This window comes from Tamandua tetradactyla, chromosome 1 (assembly GCF_023851605.1).
Source record: "Tamandua tetradactyla isolate mTamTet1 chromosome 1, mTamTet1.pri, whole genome shotgun sequence".
NCBI classification, from domain to species: Eukaryota; Metazoa; Chordata; class Mammalia; order Pilosa; family Myrmecophagidae; genus Tamandua; species Tamandua tetradactyla.
The window spans coordinates 70,552,281-70,572,976 of NC_135327.1; the positions used below are offsets into that span (position 1 = coordinate 70,552,281).

General features: G+C 38.9%; 1 protein-coding gene across 1 annotated transcript in view; it reads left to right on the forward strand.

Moving 5' to 3' along the window:
• ABCA13 (ATP binding cassette subfamily A member 13) overlaps positions 1–20,696 on the forward strand; it is a 442,652-nt gene that overhangs the window by 231,181 nt on the left and 190,775 nt on the right. The window contains 3 exon segments of the mRNA XM_077118896.1: positions 667–824; positions 2,877–3,107; positions 18,105–18,207. Coding sequence (XP_076975011.1) covers positions 667–824; positions 2,877–3,107; positions 18,105–18,207 — 492 coding nt within the window.

A 20,696-nucleotide genomic window follows, 5' to 3' on the forward strand; every position in this document is an offset into this window, starting at 1 on the left:
ATGGATGAATACATGTGATTGGCAATATCACCAATTCCTAAAAATTTCACTATAGGATGTGACCATATTCAGAGATGGAGATCTTTTTTTCTATGATTAATCCCCCCCTCAATGTGGTGCTTGTTTCATTTTCTTATGAAATAGCTATTTGCATAGCATATAGCCTTCTCCTTAACTGCATAAGTCATTGATCTCAAAAGAGGAATGAGGAGGACTTGATTTTTAGAGTAGAAAGAAAGAAAGAGATGCTCCATCTTCTTTTTTTTTTATTTAATTTCCTTTTACATTTCTTCTCTTCTCTACATCTATTTAATGGTCAACTTCTGAGCCTTGGAGAAGAGGTCCTGGCCTCAGTGACTTGGGTTTTAACTGTCAGACATGCTCTTCCTGTGGTTTTTTGGGGGAAAGAAGGTTTCTGGAAGTGAGCAGTAACTGCTGTAAGGGGACCTTATAGAGAAAAGAGTTTCAGGGCCTCTAATTTGCTATGTACCCCTGGCTATGTCACTTCTCAAGGACTCATTTCAATGTTCTCCAATTTAAAAATGGATGATGATGTTTACATTTTGTTCCGGGTCTTGGATCTCCCATTCTCAAGAAAGAACAGGCTGTGTTTTCCCCAGGGATGTTGTCCTGTGAGGTCTGACGCTCCCTTTTCTTGAGACACAGGTCGCACGGTAATCTTCACAACACACCACCTTGACGAAGCTGAGGTGCTCAGTGACTGCGTGGCGGTCCTCCAGCAGGGCCAGCTCAGGTGCTGTGGTCCTCCCTTCTGCCTGAAGGAGGCTTATGGCCAGGGGCTCAGCCTGACACTCACAAAACAGGTGAGAAAAACAGTGGTTCATAATGGGATTTGGTTACATTCGAAAAGTTTCCCTGGATTTGTGGTATAACAAACAGCTTAGGACAGTTATGCAATAGTAACGTTTGATATTTTGGCTTAAATTCAAATCAGTTTAACAAATAACTAATCTGAATCAACTCTGTACCTTGCCCTGATGTAGTTCTATGGGGACGTTTAAAAAAAAGGACGCCTGGTTTCTATACACAAGTACTTATATTCTCAGCACAAGTGGACAAAAAGACAACATACCTGAGAAACAAACAAAGAAACAACATACGATAACTATGGTGTAAGTGGAGTGGAATTGAGGGCTAGCAAGATGGAGGGCCGTTTGTGAATGCTGTTGAGTGGTCAGGCAAGGAAGAGATGGGAAGTGGGCCTGGGAGCTTTGTGGAGGAACTAAGTGTGTGGGTTGCTAGAAACCCTTCCTGGCATTGCTTTTGTTGAATTTGAAGATCCCCGAGATGCAGTGCATGCTGTCCAATAACTAGATGGAAGAACATTATGTGGAACAGTTGAATGGTGTGAAAAAAAGTTGCAATCGAGGCCCTCCTCCCTCTTGAGAGCATCGCCCTTGGGGCGATTATCAGAGAAGGAGCTCTCTCTGCAGATCTCCAAGAAGAAGCTTTTCATGCAACCAGAGCAGGTCCTTTTCTAGAGATACAAGGAGAGAAAGATTACTGTCTCTGGAAAGAAATCACAAGCCGTCCCGTTCCTTCTCTAGGTGTCATAACTGTTCTAGACCAAATGAAAGGAAATAGAAGATCAGTTTGCAAGAGGAGTGGTGTTCAGCACATAACTTCATTTGATGAGATTATGCACAGATAATTCAAATTTTGTTTGAGACTTCATAAGCTTGGGGACATTTTTAACATGTTTTAGCTGTTCAAATTTGTTTATTGTCTCTTTTACACTGACACATATGAAGATGCAATTCTCTATGGTTAGGAATGCATCATGGGGGTAATGGAATGAGAGTGGGCAATCAACTTAAACATTCTGTGTGCAAAGGCTGAAATATCGATATAAAGCTGGAAAGACCGATGGATATCGGGCTTGAAGGGTTAGTCTCTGTGAACCCCAGGGGAGCATTTTGAATGACAAAAGGAAGCAGAATTACATATTATGTAATAGAAGCTGCTGTGAGTGTCTGGGCCTGGAATTAGCATGACCTAGATATACAGAGAAATACTTTTAAATTATGGCAATGAATCACAGGAGAGGAGGCTAAGACCTGCACCAACACTTTACCATAATCCAGAGACAGAGAGATGAGGGACAAGAGCCAGAGGACCTGAGATGAAATGTGAACATTAGGGGCTAAATCGATGTGACATTTATCATTATAATTGCCTTATGTCATCTGGGCCAGACAGTGGTGGTTCTTGATTTGGGATTCAGCAGGTGCTGACTTGGAGAAGTCATTTCCCCATGCTTGCTCATAAAAGTAATACTTTCCTGTCAAGGAATTCATTGGAGTGGGTTTTTGGTACCCCACTGTGTACTTCTTTCTTGGTGGGCTTTGCGATGACCATTTTTGAGCCCTGAGCCCAAGTTTCTATTTGCTTCCTTCTAATTTGGAATGAATATTGTGCCATCCTGAGATGGCTCTTCCCTTCCGTAGTTGGGAATCCTTATCTTCTTTTTAGGATGAATCAATCCTGTATCATGGGATTGAATTGTTAGACCCAGAGTCTCTCCTCCTTGACTCTCCTAGCAGTCCTCATGATTGCATGACTCCTGGGGCCTGGCACAAAATACCCATTTACAAAGATGGGTATGTGGGTTTGGCCTCGCCAGGTTTATCAACACAGATGTATATTTAAAAAAAAAAAAAAGAGAGAGAGAGAGAGAGAAATGCAACGTATCATTGAAGTGTCTACCGATTTATATATTATTTCTTGATTTTGATGCTTTTAATTGAAATTTTAGAATAATGAGCTAATGGACATTGATAAAATCAATTGATGTTGATTTGAATTTTTATTCTTTTCTAATATCTTGCTGTCTTTATTTTTTCTTTTTAAAATAGCCTTCTTTTATGGAGATCCACCATCCAAAGGACTTAGCTCGTGTTACTTCTTTGATACAGCTTTATATTCCACAAGCATTCCTCAAAGACAGTAGTGGCCGTGAGCTGACATTCGCCATTCCAAAGGATGCGGACAAGGCTTGCTTCAAGGGGCTCTTTCAGGCCCTGGATCATAACCTCCATCACCTGCACCTGACAGGCTATGGCATCTCAGACACCACCTTAGAGGAGGTGAGCAGAGATACTTATATGTGCCATTATGACTTAGTCTTTTCCTGCCGCTCTGCAGTTGATGAGGTAACATGGGTAAAGGCAGTAGAGGGAGGGGAAGTAATGGGGCACACTCTCTGTATTATTTATTTCTAAGTTCTGGTTGTGGTCGGGTGCTGTTGCATGCTAATGACTGAATTTAATGTACCTGACAGGTGACTATTGGTTCTTTAAGGAAAATAAACATTTTCATTTTTGAGAACTTCAGGTGACATTAATCCAGAATCATTAAATGCCCTTGCAATTTTCAATAGTACATGATTGGCTTGTTGTATTTGGAGGTTTTGTCCCCTTTTCAGTCTGGACCTTCTTCTGTGGAGGCACCTACGGCACCTTGTAAGATGAACAAGAAGATGCATGAGAAGGCATGTTAAGCACCGTAACAGGGCCACCTCTTGGCTAGCTCCTCCCACCCCTTAAATTCCATATCTCCTCTGACGTGGGAAACGGCTCTTAAGATGAACAAGTCTCGATGTGGTTTCTTCATAGCACATGGCCAATAGAGTCAGAAGAGGAAGTTACCATATTGTGTAACTGAAAGAGAAGTAGGTTCTCTTCAAGATTGGCTGTTTCTGTGAGCCATATTCGAGTTTTATTTTTACATTGCTAGTATCTATAGAAAGTGCTACAGATTGCAAAGTAAAATTGAAAAAAAAAAAAAAATCCGGGAGCGATAATGGACTGCTTTTTCTAAATTACCCCGAGTTTCAGTTTCACAGCTGTTAAAACAAATACCAGAAATGGGATGGGTTTTAACCACAGGAATTTATTGGCTTGTGGTTTCGGAGGCTAGCAGGGTTGCTTCTTCCCAGGGTTGGTATCTTCTGGCTGGCTGGCTGGCAATCTTTGGGGACCCTGGCTTTTCCGTCTCATGGCATTGCACATGTGGTGTCTTCTCTTTTATTTTTCTGGGTTCCACTTATTTCCAACATCTGATTGCTCCCAGATTTACACAAAAATTTTAGATAACAGAGAGGATGAAAAGCGCCATTTTTAGAATGTCAGGTTGTGCTTTGGAATAGCTCTAAATTCAAATCTTTCTGTGTCTCTCACAAGCTCTAAGATCTCAGATAAATCACTCTGCATTGATGTGTTCCCAATTTTTTATTTTTAACATGGAGTAATTGTAACAGTTTACACAGTTATTCATAGGATTGACAATGATAATTGAATGACTAGAACAAACCTGGTAAAGAGTATTAATTCTTATTGCCTACAGGGACATGGCAATTGCACTGAATTGTCTAATAACTTTAGAGTGACATTGATGCTCCAGCAAAAGACCTCTTTTGCTGCAGGGATTTTTGCCAATGAATTTCCTGTACCCCCTGTTCCCTTGATTGCTGGCTTTATAATTCTCTACAGATGTAGAGTTACAGTGCCTGCAGCTAATTAAAGTGCTGTACTTGGATGCAGCTTTGCCAGACACCATCAGTTGTCACCGTCTTCTGAAGTGTGGATAACAAGTTGAAATATTATACCAGAGAGATGGTAATTTGGGTAGCTGGGAACTTTCAGCAGGCATGCATCTCACAATTTCTGCGCACACTTAAAGGGAATCCTCTGCCTTTGAGAGTGGTTTTGGCCTCCTGACTCTCTTGAAGGAAAAAATACAATAATTTCCTTTGGACTTTAAGGAGAGATTATTGCCAGCCAAGCACAGACTTGTCATTTTTGTGTCTGTCTCTTCGGTTATTAGCCACGCTGATTAGGTTATCTTCTAGTTATATAATGGCTTGACCGGTTAAAGTAAGCCTGTGCGAAAGCACACTGGAATCTCCTGAGAGTCAAACTTTTTGGACCAAGCATGCTTATCAATTAAAAACATGAACATTCACCCTCAATATATGTAGATTTACTTATTGACAATTAAACGTATGTGGAAGGAGGAACAAGTGTTCCATTTATGTAAATGGATTTTTATCTGTTGTTGTTAAAGTAAGAAACCTCAAGAATCTTTTTATATTTATCATCAAATACAGTGGAATTTTGTGAAATGCTTTTCTTGAGTATTTTATGAATAGAGACATAATAGGAAAAAAAGGTGAGGTAGGTTTTTATGTTCTGGATGTATGCTTAGCCTTTAAATATTTTATCAATTATTATGCTTCATATGACTAATCATTATCTCAAGGCAAAATGTATACTTAGGGTGAAGTTAGTTGCTAAGAATAGTTAATGTAAATAAAATATTTCAATATTCTTTTTGGTAATGTACCTCCCTTCCTCTCTCCCTCCCTTCCCTTCTCTGTTTCTTGCTTTCCTTCCTTCCTTTCTTTCTTTTTTCCTTTCTCCCTCGTCTTCACTCCCCTTCCCCAGCTCACCGTTCCCTTCCCCTTCCCTGCCCTCACCCCTTCCTCTCTCTTGCCCTCCCCACCCCACACTTCCCTTCCAAGTTATCAGGTCTGCTTAGTTTTTTTTTTTGTTTTTTTTTTTTACAACATTAAAACAAAGAGCTCACAAGAGAAGGAAGTGTCAGCTCTGCCATCTGTTACTTGCTTGCATTATTAGTATTATCTGCCTGAATCTTTTTAACCCACTTGCCCCATTTTGTAACTGTTACCTTAGTAAAAGCTAGATAAATAAACTGAAAATCCAATTCAGTGGGCCGCAAGAGACTGTAGCCTGCTGAAAGTGAATGAACCAGTCAGGCGGCCGCTGTCCCACTCTCACCGTGCGAGTGGACACCAAAGGCTGTGCACATTTCAAATACGAGCAATTTTTAATTTCTTAAACAGATTTCAGTTGAAAATATAAGCTGGGTTTTTCATCTATCCATCTCAGAACCCCAGGGCCATTGCAGCCCATTTCAGAGACGACGAGCACCTGCTGGGAGAGATGTGCCAGTGCCACTGTTCTGAAGGTCCAGGGACTAGAGAATCTAGAGATGTTTTGACTAAATTAAGAAAGTGGACTTCGTGTGCTCATAGCTATGGAGTTAGAAGCACCAGGGCTTGAACCCCAGCCCCACTCAGATTAGCTGTGTGTTCTCACTGTGCTCCAACCTCCCCAGGACTCAATGTTCTCCATGATCACCTGGAAGTTACAATAAGGTCCATGAAATAAGAGTGATGTGAGTGTTAAAGGCAAAACTATTTTATGCTTTTTGTAGAGGCCAAGGTATCTTTGCAAAACATTTTCACAAGTATGATTGTGTTAGGTCCAGGAGCGATACATTTTAAACTGGTTAAAATTACTGGTCACTTATTTTAAAGCAAAGTTAAAAACAACCGAACAGGAGTTTGCTGTCTTTAGAACAATTTATGAAAATATGATGTGAAGCTAGTTTTCCTTTTCCTATTATGTTAAATATTGTACAGACCTATGATTAATGCCTTTTTTTTTAACCATAAAAATTGCTCCAAATATTCACACTAAGTGCATCAAACAACAAAATGTCTTTGGTATATTCAACTTTTGCTCTTTGGGCATCTGTAATTTAATTATAAAATTTTGCCTTTGATACAACTAAAAAAAATGTGAAGAAACTCCTTCTCATGGTACCTGAAACCTAGGCAGGCATTATTTCCTTCAATTTGAAAGTGATTTTTGCCTGAGATGGACCGGAATGGGCGCTGGTGAGTGGTCTCCCAGGGCTGAGGGGCTGGGTGCAGGCAGAGGGTGGAAGACTTTCTCCTCAGAGCTGCAAACTCAAGTGCACCTGACCGAGGCCTGGGACCTCCCCACCCACTATCTCTTTCCACCCACCTCTGACTGAGACTCCGCCTGGTCTTCTGGATTTTGCTTCCTCATCTCACCAGCCTGCTGCCCAGCCTCTCCTTAGATCCCATTTCCATCAACTTCTTCTGATTCCTGCTGGAAAATTTGGGCCTGTTGATAATTTGCTATATTGTCAGCCCATTCATGCCTAGAATTTTAGATATTTGCAATCTTATTTTAGATGTAATTTAAAAACTGGTTATCCAGTTAGTAATATTGATCTTAAACAGTTTCCTTTGTTTTGCATAATCATTAATTTAATGACTACATAATTTCTGCTATAAAAATGCTCCATCACATAGTTCCTTACTTTCCCAATATAGTATACTTAAGTCGTTTCTGGGGTTTCATTATTATCAGTATGGTAATATCAGCACTGCAAACAAAGAGAGTTCCACCATCATCTTCTTAGGCAGGATTCCTGGTAGTGCAATTACTGTGTCCGAGAGCACAAATCCTAAGACCTAAATATTGTGAACTAACTGATTCCCAAAACCGTTGTACACATTTGTGTCCCTGTAAGTTTCTTCAACTTAACCTTTTCAGCAGTCCAAATTAACCCACGGTGTTCCATTCATATTTATAATGTCATGATTCATTGCCTAATTTTCCTCCTTAGTCCATATGTCTAAGTGAGATGGAGCATGAGATTCAGGGTGGAGAAATTGATGCTTACATTTCAGCTTCCTTACTGTCAGGATGAGCCTTGACAAATCAAGTATGCTGTGGCTTCAGAGTTCTCCTCTCTAAAAGAGAAATATCTTTCCCATCCTCCCACATGCAGGTTTTGTTGGTGGTCAAATAAATAATAATACTGATTACAGATTAGAAACTGTGGGATATTACACAAGGTGAGAACTTATTATTTTATTACCATTTATATCCAAAATTCACTTGCAGTTGCATATTCTAAGACTATATTCTTTATCTTAAAATGGACATGTTCCATTATAGTATAACTTCTAAAATTAATTTTATGACTTCTATTTCTGTTAAGGATTCACAACTCTTCTCCCAAATATTTACTTTACCCATTCGTATTCCTTTTGGAATTTCCTAGTCTTCTTCTTTCCTACTGTCTTTTCTTAAAAAAAATATTTAATTTTTGAATTACTGGAAATGAAATCCACTCTTTTTTAATGTACATCCTATGGCTTTTGACAAATGCAGAGTCAGGGGACTATGACCACTTCCAATTTCCCTCGTAAAAGAACAATCCTTCCATGTAACTTGCATGCTTTTCTTTTTCTAGGATTCACCCTTGCTGTCACTCTTCCAGATTACTAGCCATACCCCCGTCTCATGTCCTTGTCATCAGTTACCCCAGAACAAGGAGAGCTAGAAACAACGGAGGAGGTGGCTTGATGACTTTGGAGAAGGGAGGGATGGGCAGAGGTGGAGCGCAGAGCGCTCAGCCAATGCACAAGTAGGAGAGAGGTTATTCATGTGGATTTGAAATCCCAGAATGTGGGCTAAATGAGATAGGGCAGCAACACCCCTTTGTTTCTCATCCTTCTGTTCAACAAGTCCAGTTCTTAAATATTACCCTCTGCATTGTGGAGAATTTCTTGAGCTGGTCTTTACATTTACTGATTTAGTTTTCTCTGATATGTGATGTGATTATTTGCTATCTTCACTGCACCTTACACTTTTTAAAATAATGTTTCCATAATTTCCCCCTTGATATCTCTTGCTTCCTTTCCTGAGATGTATTCCTCTTTCACATCTCTCAGCATATGAATTAGAAATTTCATACATGTTTCTCCAATTTCTTGCAATACTATACGTATTATTCATGTAGTACATGGTTTGCACATAATAGGCGCTAAAATAAATATTGATTGATTATATTTCATCTCTCTTCCCATCTCTCTCTCTCTCTCTGTCTCTCTCTCTCTCTCACACACACACACACATAATGCTAAACTAAAAAAGAAGTCATCTATCTTAAGGGCATCCATAGACAAAGAATCTGAATTACATCTTATGTATTTCAGAAGTGTGATTTAACAAAATATAATATAGTATCTGTGGATCTGTTTAAAAAAGTTGTTCTAAATTGGAAAAAGATTAAGTGCCTTTAAAAAACTTTCTTTTGTTTGGCATATTCTATAAAATGCCTATCTGAACCAATTTTATCTCTTCAAATTTGGCAGGCATTGATTTTCCTTCCTTGTGTCTTTCATTGATCCAAGGCTAACATGGCTGTTAGTGCCCCATGCATGCTGTTTTTCTTTGTCTGTCTGCATTTTGCCTGATGACTTTACAGTAGGTGAGGAGGGCCTGCCAATTAGCTTTCCTGATTCTGTAGCGAGAAAGCAGGTTTCATTTTAAACTGCTGTAAATCTCTTGTAACTGATACATTCTGGATATATCACCAAGATGTTGAGGTTGAGATTTAAAATTTACTAGTTTTATGGTGGTCGCTCACACTGCCTACTTTAAAGCTTGGATCTGAGGAAGATGCAAGCAAGGATTGATGTTATTTTGGGTGGGGTTGGGGTCCAAGGCAAGCTAGAGAGATTTGCTGTGCACATGAAGTACATTTGCAGCAATCTTTGAAGCCCAGACATAATCTTCTGGTGTGATACAAACTCAGTGAATATTAGCAGTGAATTTTCAATAGTTTTGAAGCTCTTAGTAATATTGTAAACATTCTAGATTTTTTGTGAGGTGGGTGCTTTCTTCCCATCCAGCTTACTGAATGTTGTTTAATGGATTTCCTTTGTACCTCTGTTAAGAGAGTTCTGAATGGCAGTTCCTTGAGTCCGTGAACGTATTCCCCCATTCTACAGAGGTAAAGCATGATGGGTTTTGGGTGAGAAAATCTCAAGTTCAGAGTCAAACTAAGGATCTGACTTTTTTACTTTTTATTGTGAAAACTATTTCAAAGACAAAGAACTCCTAAATAGTCTTTTCCTTGTCATGTTCCATCAGTTGTCCCAACCATGTTTTTAGTATCAAAAGGATCCAGGGGGTTGCAGGAGTAATTCAGTGGCAGAATTCTCACCTGCCATGTGGGAGACCCAGGTTTGATTCCCGGTCCACACACTTCCTAAAAAACCACAAGCAAAACAAACAAACAAACAAATTCAACAAATGGTGCTGCCATGGGATACTCAGGTGGAAAAAATAATGAAATGTGACCCTGCCATACAGCACACACACACACAAAAAAGGATCTAATCCAAGGTGATGAGTTGCCCTCAGTTGCATGTCTTTTGTATCTCTTTAGTCTACAAGAATTCCTCAGTTTGTCCTTGGCTTTCATGACTTGACATATTTGAAGATTACAGACCCCTTGTTTTGTACACTGAACCTCTATATGGATTTGTTCCATGTTTCTTCATGATTAGATTAGATTCTACATTTTCAGCTGGGATGTTATAAAAAGGGTTGCTGTGTTCTTACTGCTTCCTACAAGGTAATAGATAGATCATACTGATTTGTTCCATTATTGTTGGTGAAGATTTTGACCACTCAGTTCAAATGGCATCTGCCAGGTTATTCCACTCTACAGTTGATTTTCCTTGTCTCTTTATTGTCAATTGTCTTTTTTTGGGGGGTAGATGGTCCAGCAACCGAACCTGGGCCTACCACATGAAAAGTGAGAATTCTACCACAGAACCACCCATGCACTCTATTATTAATTGCTTTTTGAGGGTGTAGTTAAAGACTCTGTATATTCCCATTCCTTATCACACGTTCACCCACTAGTTTCAGCACTCTTTGATGTTTCTTGCCTGAAGTAATTCTTGCTGTGATGAATGCCAAATGGTGATTTCTCTATTTCTGTCATTCATTCTGTATTTTTTTAGCTGACATTCTGCAGTAAGGAAGAACTTTCTCTTCACCCCTTTTATTTATTTATGTCAGAGTGACACATGGCTTTTTCTAATGAGTTATAATCCTTTATGATCACTATATATTTTGATGCTGAAATTGTACCAGATATCACCAGTGGGAGCTTCTTTGAGCTGGCTTCTGTATCTTTTTGACATGCTCCCGAAATTTTTTGTGCATTTTGTTACTTTCTTATATAACAAGATATATACTCCAGAATTGCCTTGTACTTTCTTAACCTCAGCCCTGGAATCAGCCATTTCTCCAAGAAGTTCTGGTTATGAGGTGTGCTTATGGCCGTTGTGATGCTGTTGCTTTCAGCTCCTTTCAATGGACAGAGCTAGAGATTTGCATCTATATTTCTCTATCTGTCTATAGAAAGAAAAGCATGAGCTCAACTCCAAATGGAATCTCCAGTTCCAATCTAATAACACAGAGGTTCATCTAGCTTCTTCTCTTTCCATATTTGTATACCCCTTTCAAGAGAGTGAACAACTCAGTTTGCGTTAATTTCAATTTATTAATTTATTCTCTCCATCCTCCTGTATGTAGCTAATATCCCAAGGCAGCTAGGCTGCCACTCTGCGGATGTTCTCTTTGTATGACCCTAACCTCACAGGGCTGCTGCCCTACTACCAAACCCTGTCAACACTGGCCCCAAGCCCTAATCTGATGCCTTCTTCATGCTTGCCCTGGATGATAGCAAACCGTCTTCCTGCTCCACTTGGGCTTACCTAAGTAGAAAAAAAGAAGGAAAGAGGGAGGGGAAGTGAGAAGAAGGGGGAGATGGGAACAGGACTTGATTCTTTTGAGAACCTATTGTAAATGCCATGCCTATGACAGTCCTGCTCTTTCTTTTCAAGAAGCAGTGAATTCAACAGTTTGGAGATTCTTAATTTTGGTACATAAGCCTTCTTAATTCAAAACAGCTTCAGTGTTGAAACATTTGTGATGGCCTGAAACAATATAAATACTGATGATACTATCAGTCTCTCCAGGCAGTTGCTGTAGCCCATCTTTATGCATGTTCTGTTTAAAAGAGATAGCATAGATCCCATCCTTGACCTATAGTTAAGTTTTTTTTTTTATGTGTGCCTTATCTAAATTAATGTTCACAGAAACTCTAGGAATTTCATGTAATTCCCTCCATTGAACAGATTATGAGACTGAAGACTGAATCTGAGAAAGGTAAACGAGTTGCCCAAAGTCAGAAATTGGAATTTAATTGTGTTAGACTCCCAGATTTTTCACTCTACCTTCTGACTTTTACTGTTTCAACAGCCATTGTTTCAAAGATGTAAAGATGGTGTACTAGTTCTACGGCAAGCTGAATAATGACCCTTCAAAGATATCAACACCCTAATTCCTGAAATCTGTATATCTTACCAGAAAGAGTCCCTGCATTGGAAAGATTATCCTGGAACATCATAGGGATTCTTATAAGAGGGATGCAGGAAGGTCAGGCAGAGGACAAGGCAATGCAATGATGGAGGCAGATATTGGAGTGTTGGGCTTTGAAGTTGGAGAAAGGGACCATAAGCCAAGGGATACACACATCTTCTAGAAGCTCAGGAAGAAAAAGAGGCAAATTCTCCCCTAGGACCTCAAGAAGAAACCAGCTCGACTAATACCTTGACCTTTTAGCCCACGAAAACTGATTTCAGACATCTGACCTTGAGAACACTGAGAGAATAAATTTGTGTTATTTAAACCACTAAATTTGTGGTTATTTGTTACAACAGCAATAGCTAATGAATACACACAAATTCCTATAAAATAAAAGGTTATGTTGAATGCACTGAGTGACATATCAGATGTGCTGGTTTGAAAAGATGTATGTCCTTTAGAAAAGCCATGTTTTAATCCTAATGCCCTTTTAGAAAAGGCAGCCATTTCTTCTAATCCCGATTCAGTACTGTATGTTGGAAACTTTAATTAGCTTATCTACATGGAGATGTGACTCAATCATGTGTGGGTGGAGACATCTCCACCATTCCAGGTGGGTCTTGATTGGTTTTACTGGGATCCTTTAAAAGAAGAAGAACTTTGGAAAAAGCAAGAGAACAACAAGAGTGAAAGCCACCAGAATGTGAGAAACCAGAGAACACTGCAATACCACAAAGCAGGGAGTCCACCGGTCAGCGACTTTTGGACATGAAGATGATAGATGCCTCCCGGGAAGCTGGAGAGAAAGCTAGCAGATAACTCTGTGTTCGCCATGTGCCTTTCCAGCCAAGAGAGAAACCTTGACCATGTTCACCATGTGCCTTTCCACTTAACAGAGAAACCCTGAACTTCACTGGCCTTCTTGAATCAAGGTATCTTTCCCCGAATGCCTTAGATTGAACATTTCTATAGATTTGCTTTAATTGGGACATTTCTATGGCCTACAAACTGCTAACATGCAACTTATTAAATTCCCCTTTTTAAAAGCCTTCTGTTTCTGGTATATTGCGTTCTGGCAGCTAGCAAACTAGAACGTCAGACAACAACTCTGCAGAGTCTTGACTTCTGAGAGGAACTGGCCAATATCTGTCAAATTCTTTGTCATCTAAGCTCTCCACATGGTTTAATCTTCTGCTTCTTAAAGTCCAGTCACTTTTGGAAAACTAACAGAAATGCAGTATATGTTACATGTTGGCCAATGTTTAGAGATTCTTCTGTTTGGTAATACTATCACCCAGCTGGACTATATCGATATTCTCTTACAGAGGTCTGGCAAACTTCATAAATTTCTATGGCATCTAATCAAAAAGGCACCTTGCACCCATCATCCTGAGGACATGTTTCATCAAACTGACACGTTAAATAGAGGCCAAGTCTGGGGTCTGACATTACTTTGGCAATGCCATTTTACATGGAGAGCTGAGTTAGCTGGGTCCTAGCACTCCAGGCTGAGGGATTGATAGGACAGTCAACATTTATGGGACATTAGGCTGTCGTAAATTTGGATCCTGAAGCTGTTTAGATCCTGAAGCTGTTTTATATTAAGAAGACATAAATCCCCAAATGAAGAATCCTAGAACTATTGAATTTATTGCTGCTTGGAAAGAGCTCAAATGTGCCATAGGCATCACATTTAAATCCATAGTTTTGTGAAAATATAAATTATTTTCATGCTACTCAGTGTGCTTGAGGTTAGATTTTATCATTTTAATTTCATTTTTGTGCATTTTGTAGGATGAATTTACATAAAAATTAATAGGAGCAGTTTGGCCAATCCTGATTTGTTCGTCCTTTGACCTAAGAAGCTTGAGCTGCTTCCAGTGCATTAGAAAATATTAGATATGTGAAAGACTTTCTCGTACTTTTATATAGAAGAGGCTTGGTGTGGGTCCTACTTGGTGCATGTGGATTGGCATGTAGCTTCTATTCATTAGGAGGGATAGAAAACAACTGAGCAAGGAGAAGGCCCTGTATAATGTCATTTGATATCTACATTCAAAAAATGCACAGAACGACATTCTTCTAAAACTGCAGGGAGTGTAGCTGAGATGTTAGATGCTTTTGAAGGGCTGTTTATGTGTGTTGAGCAGGTCTTTCATAATCTTATCTATAATAAGAATTTTTTACAGTATTTTGTGTTTTCTAATAATTGCCCAAATGAAGCAATGTATAAGTTTCCCTCATTTCAGTTATCCGAAAATATTGTGAAGATTTAGCTTTCAATTACAAATGCTGATTTAAAGTTGTGCTAGAAAATATGTATGGAATAATAAAGAGTGTATTAAAACTAACATATGGAAATTCCATTTTCTAAACTGGAATGTTAGTAACTTTCCTTTACATTTGCTTTTATTAAAGGCATCAGTAATACAAATCAATAGGAGCAGTTTGGTCAATCCTAATTTGGTCATCCTTTGACCTGAGAAGCTTGGGCTGCTTCCAGTGCATTTGGTTCCACAACATATTTGATGACGTGTGCTTTAGGACTCCTCTCTGGTTGCTTCCATTTATCATGGAAATTACAGCCCAGAATGACAAAAGTGATGCTCATCCTTGAGAACCCAAACCCTCAACCACAGCTGTCAGTGTTATATTGCTTTTGAAAAATGTGACTTTTATGGCCCTTTCCTGTTCATTGGACTACATTGCCATCTTCTCGTACTCTCAGAGCTTCCTGGGACTGCGTGCTTGCAGTTAAGGTGATAGGACACTAGATGGCGTTCACAATTTGCTCATTGCCTTAGACTTGGCCGTTTTCTTTTTGTGTATCAACTTGGAGAATTTCAGACAAATTGTACCCTGGTATTTAGTGCAACGGAGCACTGTGTTATATTGTAGTTGATTGTATCCCTTGTGATGTGTGAGAGTCTAGAGGGCACACGCTCTGCCCTTATCCTATTTTATTTTCCTCCTGTACACACACACGCACACACACACAGGCACACATACATGCATGAATTTGTTACGAAAGAAGGAAGAAAAGTATTTTCTTTTAAATAAACCCCTTATTATTTAGATTTGCATTATATAATCCACAATTATGTTTGAATATTAAATGAGAATTCCATTTAGAATAAGATACTAAGGAAAGTCTTCAGTAATTCCGGACTCACTATTTCTATTGTTTCTAATGTCACTCCTAATAAATGCACATCTTGCTCTAGGCCTTGGTGACCTCATCTTAAGTATGAATAATTGTATTTATTTCACTGGGTAGTTTTGAGAATTAAATGATGTACCATACCATGCACATCCTACTATGCTTAGTCCTCCTCCAGCTTCTTTTATGGCCAAAAATTGTGAGCTTCCTTATGTGGCAGGCCCTGTTCTCATCACTCTCTCTCTATCTATATGTGTGTGTGTGTGTGTGTATATATATATAATTGCATTTAATATTTGTCACATTCCTATTGTATGTGTTTTCATTATTATATCATTTAACACCCAATAAGATTAACAGTTCATCCAGCTGATAATCTCACACTCAACTTGTCCCAGTCAAGTTCTCCCCAGTCACAGAGAGGTAAAACAATTTGTCCAAGGCCACACAGCTGGCATGGATTCAGAAATGTTCTTCTTATTTATTATTTTCTGTACGAGTAGTGAGGGTGGCAGCTCTTCCTTGGGGTTTTGCTGGTAGTCAGTAAAGGGGTATCTTTAGAATAAAGTTAACTGCAGCTAAACTAAAGGGGAAGATTCTGACCCTTCACCAGTGCTGAAGATGCTGATTTCTCTCTATAGGATTCCTTCCCAAACTAATTAACCACACACAGAGAAAAGGGACATGGAAGCGTGACTGTGAGCCTCCGCGTGCCTCCTGCTCCAGTCTTGCTGGCATACTGCTTGCTTCTTTCTCATGCCTCTGTTTTAGTTTGTAAGCTGCCAGAATGCAATATACCAGAAATGGAATGGCTTTTAAAAAGGGAATTTATTAAGTTACGAGTTTACAGTTCCAAGCCTATGAAAATTTCCACACTAAGGCATCCAGGGAAAGATATCTTAATTCAAGGGAGGCTGATGGGTCAGGAACACCTCTGTCAGCTGGAAAGTCACATGGCTGGCATCTGCTTGTCCCTTGCTCCTGGGGTCCATTGCTTTCATCTTCTGTTCCTGTGGGGGTTCCTCACTTTACTTCCCCGGGGCTGACTTTCATCTCTTAGCTTCCTTTGGCTCTCTCCTACTCCTGGCTTGCTTAACATCTCATGGTGATGTCTGCTGGGCTCCAAGCTCAAATGTCTGTGTCTTTGTTCTCCAAGTGTCACCATCTGTGTCAGCTCTGTTCTTAAGCTTCTGTTGGCTCTGTTGTTTCTGAGCCTTCTATTATTTCTCTCATTTCTCTCCAAATATTTGGCTCTCTCTAAATATTTAATTCAAGGGAGGGATTCCAGTAAACTAATCAAGACCCACCTGGAATGGGTGGAGTCACATCTCCATCTAATCATAAGTCACACCCACAATTGGGTGTGTCACATCTCCATGGAGATAATTCATGGAAAGTTTCCAACCTACAGTATTTAGTCAGGATGAAAAGAAATGGTTACCCTTACAAGATTGGACCAGAATTAAAACGACTTTTCTGGGGTACATAATACTTTCAAACCAGCACACCCTCTCATTGCCATCCTCTGTAGGCTCCTCAAAAATACCTACAGACAGTCAGCACCTTTTTCTTTAAATTTAAGGGAAGTAAAGAGAATAGCAATGCTGATGCTGTTTACAAGAATAAGAAGTCAGGAGAGATTGCTGACTTGGGAGTGCTTAATTTGGACATGTCAAATATAAAATATCAGCTGGGTGGACAATTAGATGGATCCAATGGGAGGAGCTTACTGAGGGGCTAGAGCCAGAGCCCCAGGTCTCTGTGGATGTCTGCAAAAAGCAGGGGGTGAACAGAAGCACAATGCATGGCTGAATCTGCTGAAGGGAAGCCTGGCCATGTGTGATGCCTACCTTGGTGCATGGCTCATACCAGACATTCCCTACATCTTAGCTAAATATATTAATTAACAACTTAATTAAAAAGTTTATGAAGGCTTCCAGACTCTTTGCCAAGCATATTGCATCCATTTTTGTTTGAACTTCAGCTATTACTATTGTCATCCCTGTCTGACAGTTAAGGCATCAAATCCCAGCAAGGTCAGGTCCTGTACTTGCCGAGCTAGCCCAGTGTGTGGTTTCAACACTCAGAAACCAGCACCCCCCGCTGTGCTCTGCTGCCAAGTAAAGGGGTTGGGCTCTTTACTTTTTTGCATGAGTCAAATTGCTCCCTCTCCTTGCTCTCTGCCAGGTGTTTATTTTAGCAATGCTCTCATATCTCCATGACAAATCCCTCCATCTCCCTTTGTCTTGGTTTGCTCACCTTCTTCATCTCACTCATGCTGATTCAGGGCTCTGTCTCTGGATTTGAGTAAATTGAAGTTGGATTTTGCTGCCAGCACTAAATAAATAGTGACTTTTAGCCAGTTACTTAACTAGTTGCTTTAGATGACCTAGTACATTAAAGCACATGGAGAACATGTATTCAATGGGGATTTTAATACATGAAATTCCACCCACCCTAAATAAATTCTGAGCATCATAAGTTTAATATCTAATTCATCTTTTAATATTGAAGGTGCTATTACAGTGATTCACAGATTTGAGTTGAGCTGGATACTCTGTATTACTGGCCCCTCTTTTGGTTGTGGATGTAGTCTGCGTCTGCCAGAGAATAAGTCTCCCAAGGTTCATGTTCTCACTCATTTGCACCCTATGAGCCACCTAACAGCTTGTCTAGAACCAGGTGGCCTTAGAACTATGCCAATGAAATGAATGACTGAATGAAAGACTCTGTGTGTTTGGTGTATGTCATTATAGTGACCTAGTTGGGTAATAGGGAGGCAAAAGAAAAGGAATAAAATGTGGAAAGGAACATAAAATAAAATGGAGCTCTTTTTCACTCTCAAAAAGGTGTTTCTGATGCTTTTGCAAGATTCCCCAAAGAAATCCTTTGCAGCAGGGACGGATGTAGAGCTGCAGTACCACAAGACTCTAGGAACTCCACCTGCCTACTGTGAGTACATTTCTGCTCCAGGGACCATCTTTCCATCCTTCATTCAAAACTCCTTGTTTTAAAAGATGAATTGAAAGAGATTGGAGGGAGGAAGGGCGGTAAGCTGGTAGAAAGTATGCAGCAAAGAGACAGGAAGCTTTTGGTTTTGTCCTGCTTTAAATGAATAACTGTTTGTAGAACAGCTTTCTCTTTTTTTCAGAACTTAATTTCTCATCATATAAGAGGTTTCTTAGTATATAAAGTTAGGGGAATGAAAACAGTTTCTTTCCTTTTGCCTTCCTCACAAACAAACCAATCCAGCCTATAGCCATTGCATGCCTATCGTGTGTAGAAACATTGCCTGATAATAGACTTAGGTGGTGAAAATAAACTAGATTTGGGTCTTGCCTTCATAGACCTTCTGTCGACTCAGAATGGAATTGTGGTTCTAGGTTTCATATGTGGGCCTCCATGCCATGTAGTAACAATCAGGCAGAATCCAGATTTCATTTCTACGTGCATGACTGCAACTCTGATTCAATCCTGTTCCTCACATTTTTATGAACAACTCATCAAGCTGAGTTCTAGGGAAGTGGCATGTAATAAATCTGTGTCTTCATTCAGTCCATCAGGGACTCAGTCCTATGAATAAATAAGTAAGATTAAATATGTTGTAATGTTTATAATAGATGTTTGCTAAATGGCATTTTCACCAGCAATGTAGCAAAGTTTCCGTAGCTTTGCTTCCTTTACCACACTTGGAATTGTCAGTTATTTAAAAATATATATTTTAGCTGTTATAATGAGTATATAGTAGTTTGTCATGTTGGTTTTAATGTGCATTTCTTTAATGATTTAATTATGTTGAGCATATTTTCCTTTTCTTTTTAACAGCTTTATTGAGATATAATTCACAACCACACAATGAACCCATTTAAAGTGAACAATTCACTGACTTTTATTTTATTCACAAAATTGTGCATTCATCATCACAATCAATTTGAGAATGTCTTCATTAAACCAAAAAGAAATCCCTCGCCACTTAGCATTCACCTCTTTAGCAGATGAAATCTCTAATCTACTTTCTGCCTGTATATATTAGCTGGTTCTGGATGTCTCATATAAATGGAATCATAAAATAAGCTGTCCTTGTGGCTGGTTTCTTTTGCTTAGCATAGTATTTTCAGGGTTTATCCATTCCATACCATGTATCTATCCTCCATTTCTTTTTATTGCCAAATTATATTCCATTATATAGGTATAAACAAAACACATTTTTTTCTATTCGTTCATCAGCTCATGGACCTATGGATTATTTTCAGTTTTTTGGCTATAATGAATAATGCTGCTATTCATATTTGTGCACAAGTTTTTGTGTGGATGTATATTTTATCTTGGATTTATACGAAGGTAAATTTGTCGGGTCATATGGTAACTTTATGTTTAACCATTTGAGGAACTGTCAGACTGTCTATCGAAGTGGCTGCGCCATTGTACCTTGCACTTAGCAATGTGTGAGTTTTCCAGTTGTACATTCCACCTAGCAATGCTTGAGTTTTCCAATTTCCAATTCATGTCCTTGCCCACACCTGTATTTTTGAAATAGATAACCCAGTTGATGTGAAGTTGCATCTCACTGTGGTTTTGATTTGCATTTCCCTGAAGGCTAAAGATACTGAAGACCTATTCATGTGCTTACGGGCCATCTTTATATTTTCTTTGGAATAATATCTAATAATATCCTTAACTAATATTATAAATTGGGCTGTCTTTTTATTACTGGGTTATAACAGTTCTTTACATATTCCAGATCTGTTTATTATCAGATATATGATTGCAAATTCCTTTTTCACATTTTATAGGTTGTCTTTTCACTTTCCTGATGATGAAATTTGAAGCATAAAAGTATTATAATTTTGATGATGTCCAATTTATCTATTCAAAATTTTTTTTTTGCCTGTGCTGTTGTTATCATATCTAGAAACCATTGCTTAATCCAAGGCCTTGATGATTTATGTTTATGCTTCCTTCTAAGAGTTTATCACTTTAACTCTTATAATTAAGATCTTTGATCCATTTTGAGTTTATTTTTGTATGTTGAGTAAGGTAGGAGTCCAGCTTCACTCTTTTGCTTGTTGATATCCATTTTGCCCAGCATGATTTGTTAGAATGCTCCCATTTAATTGACATTGCACCATTATTGAAAATCATTTAACCGCAAAAATAAGAGTTTATTTCTGGATTCTTAGTTGTACTCCATTGATCTATATGTTTTCCTTATATTCAGCACCACATATTGTATATTGTATATGCAGCAAAACATGCTGCTTATTTCTATCATGCAATAGTGTTGAATTTTGTCAGATGTTTTTCTCTGTCTCTGGTGGGATGATTATGTTTTTATCCTTTATTTATTGATTGATTATATTAGTTGTTTTTCAGACATTTAAACAGCCTTACATTCCTGGGATAAATTTAATTTAGTAATGGTGTATAATCTTTTTTATATA